Source organism: Rhipicephalus sanguineus, chromosome 6 (genome assembly GCF_013339695.2).
Source record: "Rhipicephalus sanguineus isolate Rsan-2018 chromosome 6, BIME_Rsan_1.4, whole genome shotgun sequence".
NCBI classification, from domain to species: domain Eukaryota; kingdom Metazoa; phylum Arthropoda; class Arachnida; order Ixodida; family Ixodidae; genus Rhipicephalus; species Rhipicephalus sanguineus.
Genome location: NC_051181.1, coordinates 147,450,591 through 147,477,256, shown reverse-complemented (window position 1 = coordinate 147,477,256; position 26,666 = coordinate 147,450,591). Strand labels below are relative to the sequence as shown.

The window sequence follows — 26,666 nt, the reverse complement described above, 5'->3', positions numbered from 1 at the left end:
CCCGTTCGTCCCTCGTAGTCGTCGTCGTAGTCGTAGTAGTAGTAGTAGTAGTCGTCGTAGTCCGTAACAAGTCTTACGCTTTGACCTCCAAGGTGGTGCCGGTGGGAGATTTTTCCTGTGCGTTGTTGAACAATAAAAAATTCGCAGCGTGCGCGTTAACTAAAAGCCGAATTCTTCTGTCTCTCATTCCCCATTAGCAGCCATTGGCATGTTCCAGTAGGAAACGTTAGTAGAAGTAGAAGTGTAAGTGTTAGCTAAAAGCCGACTTCTTCTGTCTCTCATTCCCATTAGCAGCCATTGTTTACCTCCAAGGTAGTGCCTGGTGAGATTTCTCCTGTGCGTGATTAAACAATAAAAATTTTGTTCAAAACGCCGTTGATTGATGAAATAAACCAACGAAAGACGCCAGATGTTTTGTAAAAGCAAAACGAAAGAACGCCAGATGTTTCTAAAGCAAAACGAAAAGACGCCAGCTGCTTAACGAAAGACGCCAGATTTTTCTAAAGCAATGGTTTTCTAAACAATGAAAATTCACAGCGTACATGTAAAATTAAAGTGAGCTGCAAGTCGTCATAACTCATCGAACCTTTAGTATAAACGCGCCCGATCTCACGTCGGTGATGATGTACTGGGCAGAATTCACGGAAGATTCACGGTTTACCGATGAACCTCCGCAGCTTCGCCCACTCATCATCATTCACTCCGTGGATATGCTGTGATTTTTTTTTTCATACACGGTGACGCCTATTGTCTTTTGGACACGACCAAAGGGAGGGGAGGGGAGGGGGGGTCGCTGCGATGAAACTTTGACCCCCCCCCCCCTAATGGGGAACCCTTCACATGCCTGTGTATGATGCATATTTTCGAATAAATCAAGCATAACACGAACTCCAAGAAGCAACGTCAGAGCATGCCTTTGAATGCGAATATCTTTTAATAAGGTGTTTCCAGCACCATAGTGAGAAGCATTAAATTATAGTCTCTTTACAGAGACGAAGTAACTTGTATACACTCATTCCGATGTGAATGTACTGAGTCAGTCTGATATCACTCGTCAAACACGTAGAGCAGGCGACCAGGACTCGGGGAAGAAGAAGCCGCTGGACAGGAGCCACGAGAAGAACAGCACGGCTATGGTGATGAGCAGTAGGAACTCGACGCTGGGCTTGGTAAGCAGCGCCCCCTTTCCGTCCCTCGTGGCGGTAAAATCGGGCCCCGTGCAGAGCGCGCTGCGCACGCGCTGTTCGTAACCCAAGATGGCGTCCCGCGCCCCGGGCCAACTGTGCGGTCCTTGTAGACGATACTGGTACGACAGGCTGGGCCCGATCAGCAGCCGGTATGCGAGCTGTGGGTCTTTGAGGGCGAGGCGCGCCAGGTTAGGCTTGACGCCGATTTCGTTGGCCAGCTGCGAATGGACGTGGGACACGGTTAGCAGTAAGACAGGTAGTTGAGCTAATTGGTAGGAATTCATCGTAAAGAAAGCTTGGCGCGCAAAAGAAGGAAAACAGACAGCACAAACGCGAACTACCAATTGAAAGCGCACCGTTGTGGAAAAGGAGGTAGACATAAAACTCATATGCGTCTGCTAAAGACTGGCAGCGCCACCCAACGTTACTAGATTAGCTTATCTAGTAACGTTGGCGCCACCCGTCAGTCTGGGACACTGGCCTTGTCAATTTAAAACTCCTTTCAAACCTTGTCTCTAATTGGTGAGCAGTTTGAAGCGGCGAATAATGACGTCGCTGTCGTTTTTTTTTTGTTGTTTATTGCGACGGTGGCGTACACTTATTGAGAAGGCAGAGGTATTTGGTACAGATCTTTAAAAAAAAGAGTAATGGAGATTTGTAAGGCGTAGCACTTGTTGAAGCAGCACGTGGGTGATCGAAAAACCTTCGTGTGTTTTGAAACGGGATATCGTAACTTGCATTCAGGGGGGGGGGGGGGGGGCAATAATGACTCGTCATGCATATCCGACATAAAAAGGTTTCGCACGAGTTCTCGAGGCTCAATGGGCAATTCCGTTAATTGGGACACAGTCACATCACATACCAGGTTTACGGCACATCACGAATAAATATTTGCTTCAGAAATATTTTTTTCTACTTTGTGTCCGCATGCGTATATATGCGGCGCTCCACAGCGCACAAATGGTTTTGCTTCGTGACATAAAGAACGACGGATGGCGGCAATTTGTAATATTTAACGGATATTACGCCGTTCGCGAGTTCCGATCGCATTTGCGCAAGGTTGCTTTTTTCGTACTAATCGCAGCGACAGACAAAAAAAAAAAAAAAAAAAGAAGTCACAGGAACGCGGCGCGATTGCCGCCGCGAAGTACTCTCGTTCCGCGTTTTCCGCCGTCCTTGTCCGTCGTTTTTCGCTTCAGCGGAACGTGACAAAAAAAAAAAAAAAAAAAAAAAAAAAAAAAAAAAAAAAAAACCTCGCATCTTTCTTCTTGCTTTTCACCGAAGTACACTGGAAGCAGACACAGGAAGAACGTGGCATCGGCGTTTCTGCTATAAGCGCGAGTGCGCTATTGCGAGTGGACGCGAAATGGCTGTGTCTGGCGAGGAATGGCGAGCAATGCCGGTCGCGGAATCGCGCCTTCTTGCCAGGGTCGTTCGTGAGCCGTGTCGGCGCGCAAGCTCGTCGGCTTATTCATCGAGCTCGTCGCTTGTTCGTCCGCTGCGCGTGAGCTCATGAAAGCGTGCGTACTAAGGCTGAACGCTGAGGAGGACGTCCGCTCCAGGATTTTATCCAGAAACTCGATATTGGGAAGAGGGGGGTTGGCTGGTCAGGAAGAATAGTGTGTGTGTGATTGGGAGGGGGGGTAGGGTCCGTATTCTTTTTTTTTGGGGGGGGGGCTGTTAGGGGGTGTATAAATCCCTGAAATAATACTGCATTTGGACCTAGTTGGTACATATTCCTGAGGAAAAGTAATAGCGCAAACACACAAGACGCCCCACACAAAAAAAATCACAGCATATCCACGGAGTGAATGATGATGAGTGGGCGAAGCTGCGGAGGTTCATCGGTAAACCGTGAATCTTCCGTGAATTCTGCCCAGCACATCATCACCGACGTGAGATCGGGCGCGTTTATACTAAAGGTTCGATGAGAGTTATGACAACTTGCAGCTCACTTTAATTTTACATGTACGCTGTGAATTTTCATTGTTTAGAAAAACCATTGCTTTAGAAAACATCTGGCGTCTTTCGTTAAGCAGCTGGCGTCTTTTCGTTTTGCTTTAGAAACATCTGGCGTCTTTTCGTTTTGCTTTTAGAAAACATCTGGCGTCTTTCGTTGGTTTATTTCATCAATCGACGGCGTTTTGAACAAAATTTTTATTGTTTAATCACGCACAGGAGAAATCTCACCAGGCACTACCTTGGAGGTAAACAATGGCTGCTAATGGGAATGAGAGACAGAAGAAGTCGGCTTTTAGCTAACACTTACACTTCTACTTCTACTAACGTTTCCTACTGGAACATGCCAATGGCTGCTAATGGGGAATGAGAGACAGAAGAATTCGGTTTTTAGTTAACGCGCACGCTGCGAATTTTTTTATTGTTCAACAACGCACAGGAAAAATCTCCCACCGGCACCACCTTGGAGGTCAAGATCTGGTACTAGCGTTACGACTGGTTACGCACTACGAGGGACGAACGGGTGCCGCTTTAAGGAGCTTCGCCCCTAAAAAGACACGGAACACACAAGCGCTTGCGTGTGCACAGCGCTTGTGTGTGCCGTGTCTTTTCTATGTGGGGCGTCTTGTGTGTTTTCGCTGCTACTTTTTTCCTCAGGTATAAATCCTTGGTCCGCCCGAAACGACCGCGCAGGATGTCGACGGAATTTTACCCAGTGTACAATCAGAGTCAGCGGAAGCTTTGAATGTATGTTGGGCCTCCGCTGTGGTCTAGTGATTGCGGTGCTCGGCTGCTGACCCGAAGGTCGCGGGCTCGATCCCGGCTGCGGCGGCCGCATTTCGATGGAAGCGAAGTGCTAGAGACCCGTGTACTTAGACTTAGGTGCACGTTAAAGAACCCCCAGGTGGTCGAAATTTCCGGAGCCGTCCACTATACGAGGTGTCTCATAATCATATCGTCGTGGTAATCATATCGCACGTAAAACCTCAGGAACTAGATTATCGAGTGAATGTTTTGGGTGTATGAAGCTTGACTTGTGAAGGGCGTATCAAGCCAGAACATGAAGAAAAAAAAACACTTTCCATACATAGGCAACATATCCCACCCCATCCTGCATTGTTTCGAGGTGCCAAAACAGGATTTGACATAAAGATCAGCTTGAGGCTTTCTAAATGACTCTCGAACAAAGCAGGTTATCAACCCAGAATCTACAGTTCCGGCACGGCCTCTCGTGAGAGACCGCTGGAGCGATGTTATCGATTTCGACAGCGAATGCCTTTAGGCCCCTTGCGCTCAATTATTTACCCCGGTGAGACAGCGCCACTGACACTCACGCCGTTTTTCTGCATCAGCACATCACGAAAATCAATTTTGGAGTGTCGGTACACTCCTCACGATATTTATGGTCATGATTTAAATACTTATTGATTCAACGGAACTTATAGAGACTTTCTCCATAGGGCTGTTTGCAGTAACGTTGAATCTACACTTCACAATTCGTAACTTCATTGAAGACTCACCACCCATGTCTAAGCGTTTATTGGCGATATCTGCCGCTTGCGCCAAAATCAAGCAGATTATAGAAAGCATCTAATTCAGAAATGCATTCGTTATTCGTAGTTACAATAGGAAACTATATAGCACTGAGGTGTCATAATAATTGTAATTGTTGGCGTTTAACGTCCTAAAACCATGATATGATTATGAGGGACGCCGTAGTGGAGGGCTCCGGAAATTTCGACCACCTGGAACTCTTTAACATGCACCTAAATCCAAGTACACGGGCCTCAAGCATTTTCGCCTCCTTCGAAAAAGGCCGGGATTCGAACCCGCGACCTTCGCTTGATCAGTCGAGCACCACAACCACTAGACCACCCTGGAGGGTAGAGCACTGAGATGTCGGCTGTCTCGAATGCGCATGTGAAATTATATTTAATGTTAGTTGCGAAGCAGTAAGAGGCCTTGAAAATACGGACTCCCCTCTTGCAAAAACGTTCTTGAAGGTCAGCCAACCGCGTCACGTGAAGGTCAATTTTCATAGGCTGACACGTTTAGTTGAGCTTCCTGTACGTCATTCGCACAAACGTTGTTTACTTCCGCGACCTAATTATTTGTTACGTCTCGCTGCGCGACCTAATTATTTGCACTGTACTGATTGTTGGCGAAATCGCTGTTCTTATTGCTTAGTCACCGGTGTACGTGCAATTACCGGTTAGTATATGCCTGCCGTGTTGTTGTTTCTGCTGCTCGCATTACCTGAATAACATTAATTACCTCTGTTGTATTGTCTCCGAGTAATTACCTCGCGCTGCGGAGAGATCTGGCGAAGATCCGGGCGGTTGTCTTGCAAACTTTGCGCCAGGAAGAACGCGTGCCCACGCGGCAACATGGTAAGCCTAACCAAATCTAACCTCGATAGCGCCTTCCGCCTACAGACTATCATTGCGCAGAAGTGGATTTTTTTCGTCCACGATAAAGTTAGGGCTGCGAATTTTCAAGCGCCGGACAAGCACGAAAGTTTCGAAGTTTCGACGACAACAAGTTTTTAATACTTTATGCACTGTGCGATTCAGTACTATGTGCAGAATTTTGCAGTTAGCTGGTAACTGTAGCATTGTTCCGCAATGTGTCAGCAGATGGCGCCAGAGAGGATCCCAGACCTGGGCGCCTCGATACCAGCTGGCATCGAGGTGCCCTATCCCAGACTGCATGGCGTGCTTATGCGTTGCCATGTGGCTACTTCAAAGGTATAGGCGCATTAACGTACAGATTAACGTCAGTACGAGATGAGTTCTATTGAAATACTTTTTTTTTTTTTTGAGGAGGGCACAAACGAGGCTAGACGGAAACCTTCTTACAGACCTGTCAAAATGTGCGCGGTGCACGGCGAGTAATTCTTCACACAAATGGGTACTGAATCTCGGCATTTCTTGTATGTGGTGGACATATGTTCACTGAGTCTGTAAAAGCCGTTGCGCGGAATGCAATCGCATACTTCTGAGAGTCCGTCTAGGCGTTGCTGTCTCATTGTTATCTGTTTTCTATTACCAGCGCTGGAGCGACCCCGGACCCTCTCGTAGCCGATAATATTTTCCGGGGTGAGGGGGGGGGGGGGGTTGAACCCTTAAGCCACCCCCCAGACTACACGCCACTGCTCTCGTCCAGGCATAAAGTCTGTTTTATTCAAAGTTCACGAGAATGGCACGGACGGGGACAGAATGTCCCGTCTGTGCCTTGTTTCTTCTTGATTCTGTCCCCGTATATATGTGCACTGTAACGTTTCTAAGATTTATTTAGAGTTATTTCGCGGGATATTGGAAACTGAGCATACATCTTTCGGCACGGCCTGTATGGGCGTGCCGAAAGATGTATGCTCAGTTCAAGGGACAACTGCGCACTAATTGTTTTTCACGTCTTTCAAATTGCGGCCACGCGCAGCGCGTGCAGGCTTCACGGACGGTCACCGTCGTTGCCAGAAGAACGCGTCAAGCGAGAGACCGGCCAAAATTATAGTACAGACACGCACTGCGTGCAGCACGTGTCGCTAATGTGCCGACTACCACAACAGAGGGAGAAATGCTCAATTATTTATAGAAAGTGGGCACGATCACGCGATGCGTAGATTAATTGGCATTTGAACTCTGAGGTCACCCAAACGACCGCCAACAGACTTTTTCATTCGCAAAACAAGCTTTTCGCGCTGCTGCTGGTATTCACGTTTTCCTCGGGGGTCAGAAACTGCAATATTCAAATGCTCATGCTCGCGGAAAGTTTGCGCGCGCGTGCCAAGCGACGGAGGTTACCGTCATAGCTCCCTGTATTAGATCCCTGTCATACGGGATGTGTTAATGGCCATTACTCACACTCAGCGTCGTACGTGCTACAGGCCCCCGTCGTGCCCTTTAATAGTGGCCGTCGTCGCCAATTTTATTTCAATAGGACGAGTAGCCGTGCACACCTTTCGGTGGATGTTTCAGCTCTTCTGTGAATAGTAAAGTTAACGTGGCAGTAAACACGCACGAAGAAACCGCGTTTCTTCGTGTGTGCGTTTGTGTTTCCGCCATGCGATATATCTTTTTTCAGTGTCAGCTAAATGTTTCCTCTTTCCGCGTTAACACGAATGACTAATAACAGCTGCAAGAGTCGTGCCCGCCACAGAAGCACGCGCATTGCCGTGCGCATCTGAAAAATAAAAAATAAAAAGAAAGAAACCATGACTGATGCGCTGTAACCTTCGTAGGTGACGTCAACGTAAGGCCGCATTCTGATGCTATCATCCTCTCAGACAGAATCAGAGACAGAACGTGGACCCTGATTGGTTTAACCATGCGCAAAATGCGAATGAGCCGTGTCAGTCGTGACGTAAATCGTCGATAATGTAATCATCACCGGTAATTCATTCCTTTCATTCATTACATTCCATTAATTCTATTTCATTGCATCCATCCATCCGCCCATCCATTCATCCATCCATGCACGCATTCTATCGCATTCATTCCGCACATTACATTACGCTCGATCCGTCCGATTCCTTTCTATTCATTCCATTCCATTCCATTCCATCCATCCGACGCTGTACTCACCTCATCTAGGTAGTCGATCCAGTCGACCTGTAGCGTGTGTCGGGGCTCCTGGTAGTAGCGTTGCCTGCAACGCTCCTGGTACTCGTTCACCTGCGCAATGCGATGAGACAGCGCAGGGTGTCAGGCGGCGGCTAGAAAATGAAAGACCTGTCAGCAGCAGTGACGGGCAAGCGCCCTCATTTTTAGGGGCGAAGCTCCTTAAGGCGGCACCCGTTCGTCCCTCGTAGTCGTCGTGATCGTAGTAGTGAGTAACAAGTCTTACGCTTTGACCTCCAAGGTGGTGCCGGTGGGAGATTTCTCCTGTGCGTTGTTGAACAATAAAAAATTCGCAGCGTGCGCGTTAACTAAAAGCCGAATTCTTCTGTCTCTCATTCCCCATTAGCAGCCATTGGCATGTTCCAGTAGGAAACGTTAGTAGAAGTAGAAGTGTAAGTGTTAGCTAAAAGCCGACTTCTTCTGTCTCTCATTGCCATTAGCAGCCATTCTTTACCTCCAAGGTAGTGCCTGGTGAGATTTCTCCTGTGCGTGATTAAACAATAAAAATTTTGTTCAAAACGCCGTTGATTGATGAAATAAACCAACGAAAGACGCCAGATGTTTTGTAAAAGCAGAACGAAAGAACGCCAGATGTTTTTCTTAAAGTGTAGTAGTAGTAGTTGTATGTAGCCACCTCGCCCGATCGTGAGGTGGACCGGCAACGGCGCGAGGACCCTGCCGTACGAGAGTTAAATCACACTAAAAGACATACTTTGCGGGCGATACACTCTAGTGAGCTTTCAACTTTTCGTCTTAATGTACATGATAAAGAAATTATTTCTACGAAAAACGCAAGGCACACCTTGAGCAATATGTTTGGTTTTGGGACGCTAAATGGAACCATGAGGCGATGCGAAGCCGGAGCACTTGCACGATCGCGTTCCGTTGGCTTTCGTTGGGCATGCTACCGACCTCGCGTCGTGGAACGCGCGTCCTGTCTTCCCTCTAGCCTTGCCTTTAATTCGCACAGGGCGAGCGGGGAATGCGGTCGCTCTTGGCGCTCTTTCGCTCGGGAGCGGACTTCTTCCTTGCATTTCACCGATCACAAGTGATAATGAAGGGACCACGTAAACCAACAGTACAATAAAAGTTTGATGTTTAATATATACACGATGTTTCACACTCTTTATATTATGTACTGGGCGCATTTCACGGAAGAGTTTCACGGTTTACAGAGGATTCCCTCCGTAGCTTCGCCCCACTCATCATCATTCACCCCGTGGATATGCTGTGATTTTTTTCGTTTTCGGCTTTGCCGGACGCGCGCGTCTCTTCCGGGAAACCAAAGGGGCATGTCTGAAGCCGTCAGCCTGTAAACGTTCATTGGTTTATCGTGCTGGTTGTAGCCTCGTTTCTATCTATTTTCTTTCCCTTGTTTGTTTTTGCTAATCTGAAACAGCTCCCACATGCGACAGTAACGCAGCAAAGTTGCAAGTCAACGCACGAGGGTAACAGCGAACCTCAATTTAGAACGCATATTATATTTATCCCCAAAGCACCACGTTTTAATTCTTTTTTTTTTTTTTACCTGGGAGCCATGCTTTCGCACTTCCTGGGCCCGAAACGTAGAACACTTGTGTCGCTTTTTTCAGTCGCTATATGCTTCGTTACGTACACTCTCCGCAACTCGGGCAATCGAAGCTCAACTAATTCGCAGCACTTTGACTGCTCTTGTTGTGGCTGTACTTCGATGCCTCATAACTCTGGCAACTCATTCGTCATCCAACTTTACGGCTAACTAGCCTCACGTTTATAAGTTCCTCGATAGATGAGCGCTCGCAGATCACGGCTATAGCTTCCCTGTATAATAAATGTCGGGGTTTTACGTCCAAAAACCACGATATGATTATGAGGGACGCCGTAGTGGAGGGCTCCCGAAATTTCGACCACCTGGGGTTCTTTAACGTGCACCTAAATCCAAGTACACGGGCCTCAAGCATTTTCGCCTCCTTCGAAAATGCGGCCGCCGGGGCCGGGATTCGATCCCGTGACCTTGGGGTAAGCAGTCGACCACCACAACCAGTAGACCACCGCGGCGGGTAGTCCCGTGCTTTCATTCGCACAAAAAGAATCGAGCATTTCGCGAACCTTGAAGCATTTCTTGTTCAACGAGACGTACTATATGCATTGCCTCAGATGACGACTGTGAAAACATCTATTTCGGCCCTTGCTGTCGCTGTCATAACTCATAGAGTATGATCAATTTTAATTTGGAAGCATTTCTGCCGCTTGAATGAAGCAGAGGAAGGCGAGGAATAGAGAGGGGAGAATGGACTTTAAAGATAAGACGAGAGAAAGAGAGTGAGAGAGGAAAAGGTAGACCCGGCGTGGTAGTTTAGCAGGTTAAGTGTCGCAATGCTATGGTCGAGGTCATGGGTTTGATTCCCGACCATGGCCGCAGTATTTCGGTGATAGCGAAATGCGCTACACTACGTTCTCTACTAGTCCCGACGCACTTCATTTCATATCATATCATGGCTTTGGCAGTTAAAACAATAGAAAATAGTGTTATAAAAGAGAAAAACGCAGAAAAAAATTCGACAGATCCCACGCGTTGGGGGAATCGGTTTCACGCGAAGCAGTCAGCGAGTACTTCTAGGCTCTATTTTATGGCTTTGAACAAAGATGTTACGAGGTGGATCGACGTGTTCTTGTAAGTGTAGCACCTGTGTGGGCATCCTGGGCTTACCAGGCCCAGGCCCGTAGCCAGGGGGGGGGGGGCGAAATTTTTATGATACATGGTTTTTTACCGAAAATAAATAAAGAAAATAGGCGTTTTTCTCAAATAGTCAAGGCTTTCAGCAAGTGCCCCCCCCCCCCCCCCAACAAAAAAAAAAAAAAATCCTGGCTACGGGCCTGCCAGGCACGTCGACAACACTGGCGTTTAAAGGGTAACAAATGGTGCGAAGTAACGTCAGCCCTCATGTTAGAGTGCATACGTCAGCCTTATCGAAACTAAGTGTGCTTTATGGTGCAATCATGTGAATATCATACGTTAATGTATTCCTTCGGGGTCGAGCAATGCTTCAATATACCTTGCTGAATCACAGGAATACAAATGTAATGTTTATTAGACTGCTCTAAAAACGGAGCCAACACTGGAACCACAGACGCTCATCTACTATGACGGCTGTATCGTAGGAGGACACATGTAGTGTTTATTGCTTTCTTGTAAAATTAGATAGCCAGCACCACAACCACAATTGACACTGCACCGACATTACGCCTGCATAGGGTGTTTTTCCAAACCAGTTTATAGACCTGGCGTGGCTCGGTGGTAGAACACCTGGCTTCCACGCAGAATGCTTGGGTTCGATTCCTGCTGGGATCCCGTTCTTTATTCTTTCCATTCGTCGGGTCAACGCTGCCGATGTCGGTTTTTCTTAACACTCTCGCATTTAAATTACCTATGTCTGTTCTCGCTGTTCCTGGGACTGTCAATCACCTGTGGCGCATACCCGTGCACCGCGGCCCGTGGTAAATGGGTATGTGCCACACGTGTCTGGAGGGAAGGGTTTGACGACGTACGCAACAGAATTTTCACGTTATTCATGTCATGACCCGACAGTCATATTCGTCAAATCCTCCCAAGCCAATTTTGGTCTATACCAAGTTAAGGAGGGGATCATGAGAGCACCCAAACGTAGGCGGATAGATAGATAGATAGATAGATAGATAGATAGATAGATAGATAGATAGATAGATAGATAGATAGATAGATAGATAGATAGATAGATAGATAGATAGATAGATAGATAGATAGATAGATAGATAGATAGATAGATAGATAGAAACGCTCAAAGCGCCAAAGGTTCGCTAAGAAATGCTTCGCATTTAATATAATAATACATATACACAATCAGTGTTTAACAGTACCGTATAATACTTATCAATACTACGGTAGTTCACGCAGGTGAGCTGTTCGCAAGAACGGCGATAATCCGTTTGTAGCTCTTTGCTGCGATGACTTAGAAGTTCGGCATTCTAAAGTGATATCTGGTATTGATCTCTCGTCAATACCCGCTAGCGTAGCCGCGAGAGTTTGTCTCTACTGATATCAGTCTCGCAAAACATGTTCAAGTGTCTCGAGACCACAGTTGCAGGCAGCGTTGTCCGCAATTTCAATACAGAATGCAAATAAAAGGCTACTCTCAGTCATAGCCGACAAAGCAGACCCCGTTAACAAGCCAGTCCGAAATGCTTTCATGGCGTCAACTTTCTTTTGTTTAGCCGGTGCACAAACCGCTCATTATGATAACAGGTTAAGCAGGGCCAGAAGACCTCGTTACGGGACCCACAAAAGCTTTGCGAAGCGAGTGAGACGGCTCTTATCTGTACGTCGGTGAGCCTCATTCTTTAATTTGTCGATTAATAAGGGCATCAGCGAGCGCGCGTTTGGCCTGGTTAGCGACGGCCCGTGCTTCCGAGAGAAACAAGAACGGTGAAACGGAAGTGCACCGTTGACTGCGTGCCTGGTTTCAACGCGTTTTATAACTTCCTCGTTGTCAAAGCCCGTCGGAAGCGACGCTAACGTTCGCGTTACGAAACTAAACCTTTCGCTAAACACCATGAACGACAACGCGGCCGAGTGCGCACATAACTGTCACGTAGCTTCTATAATTTATGCCGCGGTTTGTTACTTTGTATTAGCTCGCTTCTTACTAAGAAACTGCGTAAATTTACGGCTTATAACATGACACCACGTAGGCACGACTTGCACAGAGAGGCAAATGTTTATAGATAACAGCGATGATACAGTGAAAACTGACACCTTCAAGCGCCATGGATTAATCGCACGCATGATGGTGTACTGAGGCCATGTTTGGATACTAAAGCACGCTAAGAAGCTGCTCCGGTGACCTCATGTGTGATCTATACATATTATCTCAAGGAAACATTCTGATCTTCCAGGCGGCCACACCCGGTAGCAAAGGGGAGGTATCGCTCATTGGCGAAGCCAGAAGGTGTGGGAGGGGGTGCTTCGGGGTGTCCATACCCTGGACCCCACCCCTATTTTTAAATGCGAAGCATTTCTTAGCGAACATTTGGCACTTTGAGCGTTCCTATCTATCTATCTATCTATCTATCTATCTATCTATCTAGCCGCCTACGTCTGGGTGCTCTCATGATCGCTTCCTTAACTTGGTGTAGACCAAAGTTGGCATGGCAAGGTAAGATGATCTGACGAATATGACTGTCCGGTCATGACATGAATCCTGTCGCGTACATCGTCAAATCCTTTCCCCCAGACACGTGTGGCACATACCCGTTTACCACGGGCAGCGGTGTACGGGTATGCGCCACAGGTGATTGACAGCTTATGTCTATCAAGGAACAGCGAGAACAGACATGGTAATTTAAATGCGAGAGCGTTAAGAAATACCGACATCCGCATCATTGACCCGACGAATGGAAAGAATAAAAACTAGGATCCCAATAGGAATCGAACCCAAGCATTCTGCGTGGCAGTCAGGTATTCTACCACAGAGCCACGCCAGGTCTATAAACTGGTTTGGAAAAACAGCCTATGCAAGCGTAATGTCGGTGGAACGTCAATAGTGGCTGTGGTGCTGGCTATCTAATTTTACACGAAAACAATAAGCACTACATATGTACCCCTACGATACAGGCGTCATATGAGATTAACGTCTGTGGCTCCGTTTTATAGCAGTCTAATAAACACTACATTTTTATTCCCATGATTCAGCAAGCTATATTGAAGCATTGCTCAACCCCGGAGGAATAGATTAACGAAAGTTACGTATGATATTCACATGATTGCACCATAAAATGCACTTAGTTTCTATAATATTGACGTATTCACTCTAACGTGAGGGCTGACGTTACGTCGCACCATAAGTTACCCTTTAAACGCCACTGTTGTCGACGTGCCTGGTAAGCCTACGATGTGCACACAGCTACTACACTTACAAAAACACGTCGATCCACCTCGCAACGCTTGGCTCAAGGCCATAAAATACAGCATAGAAGTACTCGCTGACTGCTTCGCATGAAACCGATTCCCACAACTCGCGGGATCTGAAGAATTTTTTTTTTTTACATATTGTAGGTGTATGTATAAACGCACGCCACTAACGTAGCCGGGGGGCGGGGGAGTTCAAACAGCCCCTACCCGCGAAAAGTTTCAGCTTTGCATGTGTACATATGCACACACACATACAAATACACACATACAAATACAAACACACATAAAATATGGTCCCCCCCCCCCCGAAAAATTTTTGTGACTTCGTCTCTGACGCACACATACAAACCCACACGAACATGCCTAGAAAGGCCGTAGCCAGGGGGGTAGTTGAGGGGGTCCCCCCCCCCCGAACTTTTTCAATTCTGCATGTTATACACGCACACACATACAAACGCACGCACGAACACACATAAAGCATGGTTGAAACCCTCCAAAAAATTTCTGGCTATGCTACTGTTACCTACGGGGGGGGGGGGGGGGGGGGGGGGGCTTCCTTTATTCATTCGATAGTTCATTCACTCGTTCATATGGTAAGGTAAGAAAAACTTTAGTGAGGTCCTGCAGAGCGTGTGTCAACACGTAGCCAGCCGCTCCCACGTAGGGACGGGAAGTTCGTGACATACAAATATTCACGCTGAGACGGTACGGTTGGTACGCATTCTCAGCTTACTTTGGGAGCGCAGCGACAGTGGGAAGTTAAAAATTGACCTCGACAAGACGTCCTTGGAAATGTTTATTATTATAAAACATAGCTGACGTCTAATTCGGTGATGACGTTGGCTTTCAAAAGCCGCGGTGAGTCTCGTGGTCTACCCTGGCTGCGGCGCAGTTCGATTGTTTACAAGCGTTTAAGCGGGTTTATTTTCAGCACCGCCTATTTGTCGTGCCCGTAGAAAGCAGCTAGGCACAAGCGTGGGAAATTCTCAAGTGCTCGGCGCACAAATAGCTTGTCCGTTGCTATTATTGCCACCCGTACACAAACGTTGCGGTTGTTGTCGTTCGGCGGATGTCAAAGCGCTCCGCATGCAGATCGAGCCTAAAGTACAAACGATCGTGCATACTTACGCAACCAACGCGTAAGCGACGGACGTATCAAACATGCAGGTTCCCAAGAAAGCGGAGCCAACTTCCCATGCGGGCCTCGGCTTTCAAGGCAACCGAGTTTTGCGTATTACTCGCGATACGATAGAACGTGACGGTGTGTGTGAAAAAAAGAATACAAGTTTGTTCTAATCCGAACCCTCGTAGCGTGAAGGACTTTAATTTTTTATCTTCCGCGCGAGCTGTTCATGGGAGCTGCAGGACGAGAGGAAGTCGGGAATCAAATGTCGTCACGTTTGAAAGCGAGATCAGGCTGTGTGCACGCGCGCATTCTTGCATGATTTCGACGTCGAAACGGACGTGATTCGCCGAGGCCGTTGATTACGAAGATTAACTAGCTCCACGTCAGCGACTTTGCATGTGCGACGATTGCTCCCGCGGGAAACGGAAAAAAAGCTGGCGTTACTTTCACACGAGAAAGCTTTTTTAGACGCGATATTTCATGCAACAGGCGTGGGCTCTCGTGACAGCAGCAACAGCAGCAGTCACGATGCCTGTACACAAGAAGCTGTTATACAGACTTAAGGGTGCGTTAGACGTTCTAAACTAGCGAGTTTCTTAGGGTGGCCCATAGAAACGTCTCTGCATTTAGGCCTTAATGATGTCTGTTATCGCGGGATATAACTGCATTCCTCACATTCCTACAGGAATAGAATCGGTATCTTAAATGTGAAGGGAATCTGAAGTTTCCACGTACGTCTAAAGATCGTCGAAAGATCATTCTAGTGCTTTGCCTTTCGCGCAGCTAATAACCACAACTTCTTCAAGCCGGAATGCCGTTCTACACAGCCCCAACCTCAATGAACAGTTGTGGGCTGTCCAACGGGCCCAAGACGTGGCGGAAAGGCTCGGCATTTCTCTCCCGACGTGTGAGCGGTCCGCTGCTCGCTAACGCGCTTTTCCATCCGCTTTACCATCCACCCTTTTCCATCCACCAGGAGTCAACATCTGCTGTATAGTGATGGCGACGTAGGACAGTAAAGGAGAAGCGCGACCACACACACCTGTCGCCACATGTCCTTCGTACTGGGCAGAGTCGCTTTGCCGGCGAACACCCTGGCAGCCCAGCGGCTCTGCAGCTCGGAGATGGGCAGCAGGGCACCGATGGGCTGCGCCAGTCCGATGAGAGCGAGCCCCGGTCGCTCCGGTGGGAACACCAGCCGGTACACGGCGACCTGGTTGTCATCGGACACGTCCAGCACGCCGGGCGCCATGTACGGGAAGGAGACGCGGTAGCCGGTCGCCAGGATGACGTCGTCGACATGAAGGGGTTCGGTACCCAGGGGGTCGTCCTCGAAGAGCACGCCGTCTGCCGTGAATTCCTTCACTTGACCTGCACCAATAAGAGCATGGGGATAGAATTTGGCTGATCAAGAGCGCCGCTAAATTGTCAAGTCGTTAGTAAAACGATACGAATTTCCCCAGGTCTGAACAAATATATAGCGACTTCGAGATCTTAGTGAACGGCATTAAGGAGAAAGCCTTGGATGCTTCATCGAACGCGAAAATTGACCATCGGCGTCGCCAACACGAGTGCTGCAAAAATCATAACGCGATGAAGCCACAATGTTACGTTATCATGCCACCACTATGACGTCACATAGCTTGATGTCACATGATGACATCGTCACGTGACATTGTCGCTTGGTCAAAGGTGGGCCGATCCCGGAGGCAGTGCAAAACCAGGTGAGCTGCAGAATGCTTGCAGGGCCTACGATCCTGGAGCCAGCACAACACGTCAGGTGCAGAAAGGAGCGGGGAATTCTGACTGAGAAGAAATAGAAGAAGAAGGTTTTCGCCTTCGAGTCGTCTTAGGCATAAGGGAGTTTTTGAACATTACAAAGCGTACGATCAATTTGTTGCAACTGCTTGCACACAACATTCGTAGCTTTTCCACTCGGCCATCTAAAATGCGTCTCTTCGGCACACCACATAGTGAGAGCAACGTTCCTCCTAGATCCACGGCACAGAGCGACGCGCCGTGCCGCAGATACTGGAGATAGTGGATTAACTTCATATGCTAATTTTCGTAGCAGTTCGCAAATTCCAGGACTCCAAATACGGCATCACGGTAAAATGATCGTCTTTCGTGCGAGGGAGCGATGTTAGAGCGCGAAATGTATTTTTTAACGATTACGTCTTGTGCATTTCATGCTTTCTTCTTTTTCTCACTCGCAGGTGCAGGGTATAGCAAAGTAGTAACTTGCTTCTGACTAACTTTCTTACACGCCTCCCCTCGCTCTTTCTCGCTAACGCTTGCAATGCCTCTACGTCTGAACATACCTGCCCCACCATTCATCTTTCTTTCTTTCTTTTTACGAATTAAGAAATGCAGGTGACGCGCTATCGTCTATATGTCGTAGAAAAACCCTGGGAATTTCATCGACTTGAATTATTCTTGAACTCGAGGTCTAAAGCTGGTTTTCTTGCACCACCCAAGAAAACCAGGGCCTGTATTCACAAAAAGCACTTACGCTACAATTTTTTTTTTCGTAAGAGAAAATTTCATTTTTAGAGGGAGGCGAAAATGCTTGAGAACCGTGTACTTACATTTAGGTGCACGTTAAAGAACCCCAGGTGGTCGAAATTTCCGGAGCCCTCCACTACGGCGTCCCTCATAATCATATCGTGGTTTTGGAACGCTGAGACGTAAGACCCCAAGAATTATCATATCATTAAGTGGTCTCATCGCACATGTCCAAAACTTCCATAAAGTTTTAGTTGTGCAATTCATAGAAAGCTTATCAGTGACTACTACACGGGACGTCACACACCCCAATTATTAAGAGAAATTTTCAGTTAATCCTGATGCCTGACATACTGTTGCCTGACGTGGCTATAGTATCAGCGAAGGCGAATGACCAATGGCGGGCGATCACTTAAGAAAGAAAGTTTTGGTGAATCCGGCCCCCGTTGTCGCGTGATATCTCTGTGACTACCTGCCACGAGTGGCACATTCTGACAAGGGTTGTGCGTACCTTTGATGCACACTGTGCCGGACAGTATGCGGTTGGGCAGGGCGTCGTTGACCATTGGGTGCTGGCCGAAGATGCGGTGCTTGGGTTTCAGCCGGTAGGCGGTGTGGTCGAAACGCTGATTGATGGCGCTCTCGCAGATGAGGCAGATCAGCTCGTACGGCAGCAGGTGCATGAATGTGTTCAGCAGCCGCGTCTGGTAGTACGCATCGAACGGTCGACCCCGCGGTCCCACGCGGCCGATCACCCACGAGCCGCGACGGGTGCTCAACCACACCTGCAATTGTGAACATGTGGTCGTCGTTTAGTTTCGTTCAACGTTTATGCCATTAAGTTCGCTATCGTTCTGTTTTACAAAAAAAAAAAACATGTTGAAATATAATCTTTAGACGCGAAAAACCAGCGAAAGCTCGAAACAAGGACGACGAAGGCACATTCAATCGCACACCGTTGCCGGCTGATTGAACGTGGTTTTTTTCTTCGTAATTGTTTCGGGTTTTCGCTGGTTTTTCGCATCTAAACATGAACCAACCGGCCCCAGCTTTTCATGCTTCTGAAATATAATCTTGGGATATGAAGACAGCTCAGGAATAACACTATTGTGCGACTTGAAGACGACCGGACTCCACGAGCGTCTGTGAACTACCAGCGAGAGTTCGTGCTGTGCGTTCACACTAACTGTTCGCTTTTTTTTTTCTTACTCTTGTTCTTTCTTTTTTGTCTTATTTTATAATTCCCCCTTTCCCCACGTGTAGGGTAGCCAACCAAGTCAAAGCTTGGTTAACCTCCCTGCCTTTTCTCTTCGTTTCTCTCTCTTCAAGTAATCTCTTGTCACCGATTGATATATGTTTCAAACGTGAAAATCAAAGTTTATCGTTTAGTTAGCACAATTAGACGCCGAAAGCTGCATTTAAATGTACGTTGTGAAAGTAACTGTGTCCTCACATTTGTTATGTTAATAAATATAACGATTAACCGCCGCTGTTCACAAAAAAACGACGTGAAATCGTGAAATATGTTGGAATGTCGACGCTACATAGCAGGCACGTAGCCAGGATTTTTTTTCGGGGGGGGGGGGGGGGGCCCAAGGCCTAATTATTCGAAAGAAAGTCTTTTCATGGAAAAAGAAAAAAAAGTTGCCCGGGAATATAAAAGGCTGGACAAATTTCGGGGGGGGGCCCGGGCCCCCCGGGCCCCCCCGCTTGCCTACGTGCCTGCTACATAGCACATTTTGGACTTGTGTAACATTGCAGTATTCCAGACGCATTTCGCGGGAGACTTACATCAAGTTAGTGTCTATTGTCGCAAATGCTGACGGCAGAAATATGACTAATCTAATTCTGTACAGGACTCCGCATATCTTTCTTCATATCCTAGATAAGTATTTCGCGTAATCGCTTTCGAAATAATCCTCACCAACCAAGCCAACGTTCTCTCATTTATAAGGAAGATTACGAACCATCGTGATCGTGTTACCACAGTACATGCGTAGCGTTTGACGTGTAATAACCGTACATCGGTGACGTCGCGATTACCTTTTTATATAAGCCACTTTTCAAGAAGTTCTGATCGCTGCCGTTCTCAGCGTCGTCATCGTGAAGTGCGTCTAGTCGGTAATAGTAGTTGGGGTTTTACGTCCCGAAACCCCGATATGATTATGACTTACGTTGTAGTGGAGGGCTCCGGAAATTTCGACCACCTAAGGTTCACCTAAATCTAAGCATAAGGGCCTCTAGCATTTCGCCTCATCGAAATGCGGCCGCCGCAGCCGGGATCCGATCTCGCGACCTTCGGGTCAGCAGTCGGGCGCCATCGCAGACCCCGGCGTCGGCGATGCCATTCATCAACATTCGTGCGCTGGCTGATTATTTTGATTGCGCTTTCCTGTTCCCCGTCGTCTTTGTGTCATCAGATGAAGATAGACTACACTTCAAAATGCCACGTGCGACACCGTAATTCGTTGGGACACGACAGGCGTCAAACTGATTGGCCCCTCTCCATGGTCACGCCGTCATGTGATCCGTGCAGGCATCCCAGCCATCTCGTTTTCTAAGACACCGTGTAGCTTCCGGGTGAAATTACGTCCCGAACTGTGTCACGTCTTCGCAAGAGACGTATGGCGTTTCTTACTGCTGGGCAAAGGCGACGAGGTCTCAGCGACGACGAAGCCCCGTATGTATACTTATAGGGGCGAGCTCAGGAGCGTGGTCGATCGAACTTGAGTAGCGCGGGTGCGCATCCTGCATACGTAAAGTCGCAACGTCTGAACTTCCGGTGGTCAGCTGGAGTACCGGCCAGGCACAACAAGCACAGGCCGTTCACCCGGCACACAGGTCGCGATATAGGACGCCGGCTGAGAGGAGAGCCAACGGCAATGCTCTTCCGGTAATAAGTATGCACAACACGGCTCCTGTGAATGCGGTTGCTCGCAAGTTGGCTTATCGAAAGGCGTGATCTACGAGGCTCTCAAACGAGCTGTCAGAAGGCGTGAGTACGACGAGTCACCGCGGGATTCATGCATCACGCAGTCAAAGCCACGGAAATTTGTGAAATGGACGCTACACACTGGTTTGTTATTAGCGAAGCAATAACACACTTATGCAATCCTCCAATACTCTTTCCCGAGGCCTGCTGCTACACTTCGCTTTCACTGATGATAGCGCTTTTCATGCAAAGGGTCAGATTTAGCCGAGCCATTTCAGCACTGACATTTGCCTCTAACTACCGCTTCCTAATACTCAGATAGCTCAATTCATATCGAAACACAGAGCAGCTATTTGAAACAACATCGAGTCCAAGGCTATCCCGTTCTGAAATGGCAACAGGCTTTTTAATGACGGTCGCCGATTCAAAGCACAAATACCCATACGCACAGCGCTAACTTGCAACAATAGTTTATTTTCAATAAACCAGACGCACATGTACTACCAACCACACTCGTCTCAATCACGCGGACAACCACGCGACAAAATACGTCAAATACGTAAAACATATTTCAAACCGTCTTTATGAACAACGAAGAGCTTACGGCCCTCAGGAGTTAATACTGTGTGCCTATATCAGCGTGTTCCCGTTTGTGCTAGTATATATAGAACACCCTACGATGTCACGCATATCAGCATGTCCACACTGCAACTCCCATCGACTTTATGCACGTTGGTGCACTATGACCGCCGGATATTTCTGGTGCACGCGCGGTGACCCCTTTCGGTCATGCCCTTCCCGAAAATTATGCGCGCGCGCTATCAGTAATTACCTCAAATGCGTTTCCGGTTACGTGTCTGTATACGAGGGCTTCACGTGTACATCCGTCAATTTTTGAAGGAACCGAACATCAGGGCTGGTTATCGGTTGAGGTGCATCTTTATCGACCCGAGCCTCATTTTCGTAAACACGATTCATAACTATAGCAATGCACGCGAGAGTCGCGATTGGTCGCCTTTGTCGCATTGGAGTTGCTGTAGTGTAGTTACAGACTCTTTCCTTCTATTTCATTCTTTCGTACCCCCTTTCCCCTTCCCCAGCACAGAGTAGCCAACTGGCGATTTCACCTGGTTAACCTCCCCGTCCTTCCACTACTTTTCTCTCTCTGTCTGGCTGCGCGTTTCTTTATGTAATCACGTAACGCTAGCGGTCCGAGGCCACTCACAGCCTCTCACATCTCTTACTGCTCGTGTTCAACGGTTTGCTGTGAGAGCACCTAGATTGCGTGAGGTCGTTCGGCGTAGTGGGTGTGGTCACACCGGAAGCGACCGATCCCGTCGCCGCCAGCCGGACCATTCCGTGTGATAGCCCTCTAAGAAGCAGTACGCAGATACCGGAACGCGAGTATCAAATAATTGCCGCGTTGGTTATGTTTCTGTTAACGTTAGTAGGTTTGGGCGATGTCCGTTCTGCATTGCCGCAAACCAGTTATGTAGGTGGCACAAAGGCTGTGTCGTTCTCCCGCATGCGGGCACGGAATTGTGGGTACAATTCCCGGCTGCGACGACGTGGAACATAATGAATAACCAACATAATCAATCACCAACAGCAGTGCAGTCAGCCACCTTGCAAAGGAAGCAGAAAGCCGATATACACGTTCGCACAGATTTTGGTGCTGTTACAACCTAAAATGTAAGCGCCACCCACAGCGGTCGCTGTTCCACCCAGAGAGAATTCACATGATGCCCCATTTAATTGAATTGGTTCATTTACGTGATGGTCACGTCAAACACCTTTCGCGTACAAAGTTCACAAAAACGTTTCTGCATTTGCTTCTGTTCTTTGCACGTGCGTGCAGACAATCATTGTTTATCATATGCATTCCCACGTCCTCTCTCCAAGCTATAGTTTATCAACGTCTGTATCTCAGGCGCCGAGTCGACGTCACGCATCCGCCCATGAGGTTCTACTTTACTATAGTGTGCTGGCTCGCTACGCTATTTTTAAACGTTCAGTAACACGACGATGACGACTTAACTCCAGGGAGATACGTCTGCCCCGCAATCGGGAGGATCGTGCGTCAGGTAGACTTCCTTGCCACTCGGTTGCAGCCACCTTATCTCCCAGCCACCCTGTGGACACGCTCATTGAGACTAGTTGACCTTGTTTCGTCACCGGGCAAGGAAGCTTCTAGAGGCTGCAAGGTCGTCCGATAGATGTAGAGATAGTGGTCGTTGCTTCGATAGCTGACGGAAGGCGGGATGGGTGCATCGACCATCCTTCTTTAGCGCGACGAGTCGGTCCTCTCTTACTGCCCGGGGAGCCCATCTTATCGGGAAATCTCGAGGAAAAAAACGCGCGTCCGCCCGAAAACGATTAGGTGATCGCGCCGCGTAATCTTTATTTCGTTTATCCTTTTTGGTAAACGTGGCACCCTGGTAGAATTGTGTAAGAAGCAGAAAAAAGTAAAGGAAGCCATAATAGAACATACTCATACGTAAAGAGCAAAACGAACCCGCACTGCACATTAGCCGTTCCCGTGTCCTTATATAAGACTTCGCGAAAGCTGCTATCAATCGTGGCTTATCAGTCAATGACATCGCTGATCGCGTAGATAACTCGGGGCGTGAGCGTTACGTTTGCTGAGTTTGGAAGAAATCGTGTGCCGCTCGCGCAAGCGTTGCGTGACCGCAGACGATCACATCGAGGCCTTTGCTTACGTCATTCGCGCCCCTTCGTTTTCAAGGGGATCGCCCGCTTGCATACCGCACAGATTTCGCGAATTGCACGCAGGTTCCCGCAGTCGTTTTCTGCTATCAACGTTAATCTGCGGTGTACTGTTTGGACGACTTCCAACCACCGGGCCAGGGTTGATTCGAGGAGCTTATTCCTCTGTAGGCGGCTAAAATTTCGCTTCTTTCTCTTTTTTTCACCTTCAACGCTGCGTAACGCCCTCCTTCCATGACCGCGTTCTAGCGCATGTGAAAGTCAGATTTAGAAACTCGAGGTTATCGGACCACTTTCTCTCCGGCGTAATTTATTTATTCTTACTTTATTTTCTTGCCTACGTTCTTCCAGACTGGGCCATAGAGTTTCAAAGATTGCTAGATGGAGTTATCGCGTCAACTACCATAAGGAAACTACAAGAAGGTGGTTAAACCAAAACGTGAATTACATTGAGTAGACATAGAATTGCCTAAAGCTCGTCCTTATGGCGCCGAACGGCCTCGCGACATCGCAAACGGATCATTTGCGTCATAAAATAATGGTGCCTTGTGAATGAAACGATTCGCAGCGATTGTGAGTGTGGCCGTGGCTTTATTGCCTTGTGCGTTAAAAAAAAGAACAAAAAAACTTCTTAGAACTTTGTGCACTAAATGCAAGTAAAGCCTAAGTAAAGCACTAAAGGAACGCACGAAGCCATAAGCACGAGGATCAGACAAATTTATGTACTAACCGCCATTCTATTACAACGGACGCAGTAGCACATTTCCCTTAAGTAATATTAATAGAAAACTCTATGGTTCGGGATACACATACATACATGTATGCTGCGGGCATAGTATCGAAAATCATGACTGCCCCAAGGTGACTTTTGTCTAGCCGAACAATTGTAAAGAAACACGCATACAGTATACAAAAAAAAAAAAAAAAACGTTTCGGACCTGTCTAACAATTCGTATGGATCCAAATGCGTCTCTTTTAAAGGGCCTCTAAACAACCTTTTAATATACAAAGAACAAGCGCGTTGTTCTCTCCTGGCATCTTCAGTGTTTTCGGCACAACTGGTGACGCCAGCAGTCTGTTCACGTGACGTCATGAGGAAATAAGCTCTCGATTGGTCCATATACGAGCGATATACAACATGCAATGGTCGCATCACATAGATTATATTACATCTAAAGCATTAAAAAAATTAGGTTACTTAAGACGTACATCATCTGCATCGCCAAAATCCACCAAATTACTAATGTACAAAACACTGATCCGCCCTATATTAGAGTACGCTTCGTGTGTGTGGAATCCATACAAAGTGTGTGACGTGAATAAAATTGAATCTGTCCAAAGGAAATCTGTTCGCTTCATTTTTCATCGCTATGACCATGATTTTTCGCCCTCATCTGCAATGAAATCTTTGAAGTTATCTCCATTGTGCGCTAGGCGTGATATTGACTCTTTGAAACTTTTGCACTCTTATGTTCATTCATCATGCCGGCTATCTAATGATAATTACATCGTGTATGCTAATGCTCTTGCAACTAGACGTGGTCACAATCTTAACATAAGGCCATTCTTCGCACGTACTAATATGTTCAAATACAGTTTTTTTCCGAAAATTATTGTCTACTGGAACGATCTACCCGTTTCTGTTCGTGAAATGAATATGTCAGATTTTTTGGAGGCACTTGAATGACATTGTTGTCCTTTTTTTTTTTCTTCTTCTTCTTCTTTTCATTTATGTACCCGGTTGTGCTCAAGAGGTGGCGATATTTGTTCTGAAGAAGAACTTGTTGTGATGTTACTGTTATTCTTTCCTATTGTATGTACCCCACTCCTGCAATAGCCCTGCATTGGGCTGCAGTATTTGAAAATAAATAAATAAATAAATATCAGCTATGAATTATCTCCTACTCTGCTTTGCCATGCAGTCGCACGCTCGTTCTGCCTTGTCTCGCATGACTACAGTGCGCGATGAACTGATTTCACTTCGTTTAGTGCGTTTTTGACGACCCAGGCTGAAATAACAGCGTGTAGCCGAAAAACGAGAAATCATGATAGGCTCAACGCTCGGTCTTGACATTGTCCACGTGTTTTGCCAAGAAATAAGCGGCGAGAGTGACATAGCACCTGTAGAAAGGATAGTGAAGGCGAAAAAGAAACCACTCTCTCGTCTCTGAACTCGGAGGGGCGTAGGTACCCTTTAATGTTCGCATCGCGCGGCCTTCGGACAAATGCGCGTGGCAGAGTTTGACGACATCTGTGCAGGGGCTTCGGGCTCTGAAGTGAGACATGAAATGATGGCAGGCCTATTTTTCGCGCTGAACCGTTTAGAGTCGCTCGCCTTCTCAGGGGAAACGCTCTTATTAATACACGTTCCACTGTATAACTCCGACAATTATCCTGCATTACAGGAAGTAATTGGCTTATGTGGTGCCTATCGCGGACATCTAATAACGCAGGAATAACGGGCCAACCTTTGTTCTAAAATTGGGCGGTTATTAGGCTCTGTATACTAATGTATGTTTTCCCTCAGGACTGGACGACCTTGCTGGAGCCCCTACATATATCAAAGAGAACGCTCAGATTTTCTTCAAGGTACCGTATTGGGTAAACACTAAAGGGCATCTGGAAATTTGTCGTACGCTTGTCGTACATCGTGTACATCTGTGATCTGATGTGCGCGTATCGTTTCATTCTTAATCATACCGATCTGCAGTACCATGTTGCTTTGTCCTTATTCTATATTGGCTGCTTAAAAAACACGTTTGCACCCACCGCGGTGGTCTATATAGGTTATGGTGCTTGACTGCTGAACCGCAGGTAGCTCGATCGAATACAAGCCGCGGCGGCCGCATTTTGATGGAGGAGAAATGCTAGAGGTCCGTGTACTTGGATTTAGATGCGCGTTAGTGAACCCCAGGTGGTCGAAATTTCCGGAGTCGTCCACTACGGCGTCTCTCATAATCATATCATGGTTTTGGGACATAATACCCCAACAATTATTATTATTAAAAACACGTTTGGACTGCCGGGATGTTTTACACTGAACAATTTCTTCATTTTATCACTAAACCTTCGATTTGGTCAAATATTCAGTGGTAACTGAACAATTTCGCTCAAGCAGGATCCCCGAAATTTCAATAACTGAACAATTTGTCATTTGTGGAGAGGACAGCAGTAGAACAGTTGACGAAGCTTTCGATTTCATGCATTAACATTTCCGCATCAAACGTTCGCAAATTCGCATGAGAAAACAGTGTCTAAGTCATTAGCGAGGCAACGAAAGTGACACAGGAGCACCGACTCCCACATTTAACGACACCTGGATATCTCCCCTGAATCCTTCTTTCGTTGTTTTATCTCACACAAGCTGTTGTATAACTCTTCCTTGAAGAATTCTAACTTTAGCTCCAAGGTCCGATCTTATCGCCAGCGTATAAACTCGTTGAGACTCGTTCGTTCGCAGCGATTGGCCGCACTTTTACTTTCATGACTGCGCGCGTAACTTCCTTCGCCGAGGGCGAATAATTTTGCACGTGGCCACAGTGCATAGACGATGGAACAAGGGCGCACCGTTGTAGCGTCCTTATCATTCGCGAAGGCATCGCGCGTCATCTCCAATGGCATCGGACACGGCTCGGAGAGATTAACGGCGCGCATTAAAGCCGCTGCACTCAGATAACGTATATTT

At 47.3% G+C, this 26,666-nt stretch overlaps 1 protein-coding gene across 1 annotated transcript in view; it reads right to left on the bottom strand.

The window, feature by feature from the left end:
* Positions 1-928: 928 nt before the first annotated feature.
* Positions 929-26,666, bottom strand: part of LOC119396726 (flavin-containing monooxygenase 5) — a 65,068-nt gene continuing 39,330 nt past the window's right edge. The window contains exons 2-5 of the mRNA XM_037664032.2: positions 17,834-18,107; positions 15,860-16,188; positions 7,730-7,819; positions 929-1,405 (exon numbers count right to left, since the gene is read on the bottom strand). Of these exons, the coding sequence (XP_037519960.1) occupies positions 1,055-1,405; positions 7,730-7,819; positions 15,860-16,188; positions 17,834-18,107 (1,044 nt within the window). The 3' untranslated portion in view covers positions 929-1,054. The remainder of the gene's footprint in view (positions 1,406-7,729; positions 7,820-15,859; positions 16,189-17,833; positions 18,108-26,666) is intronic.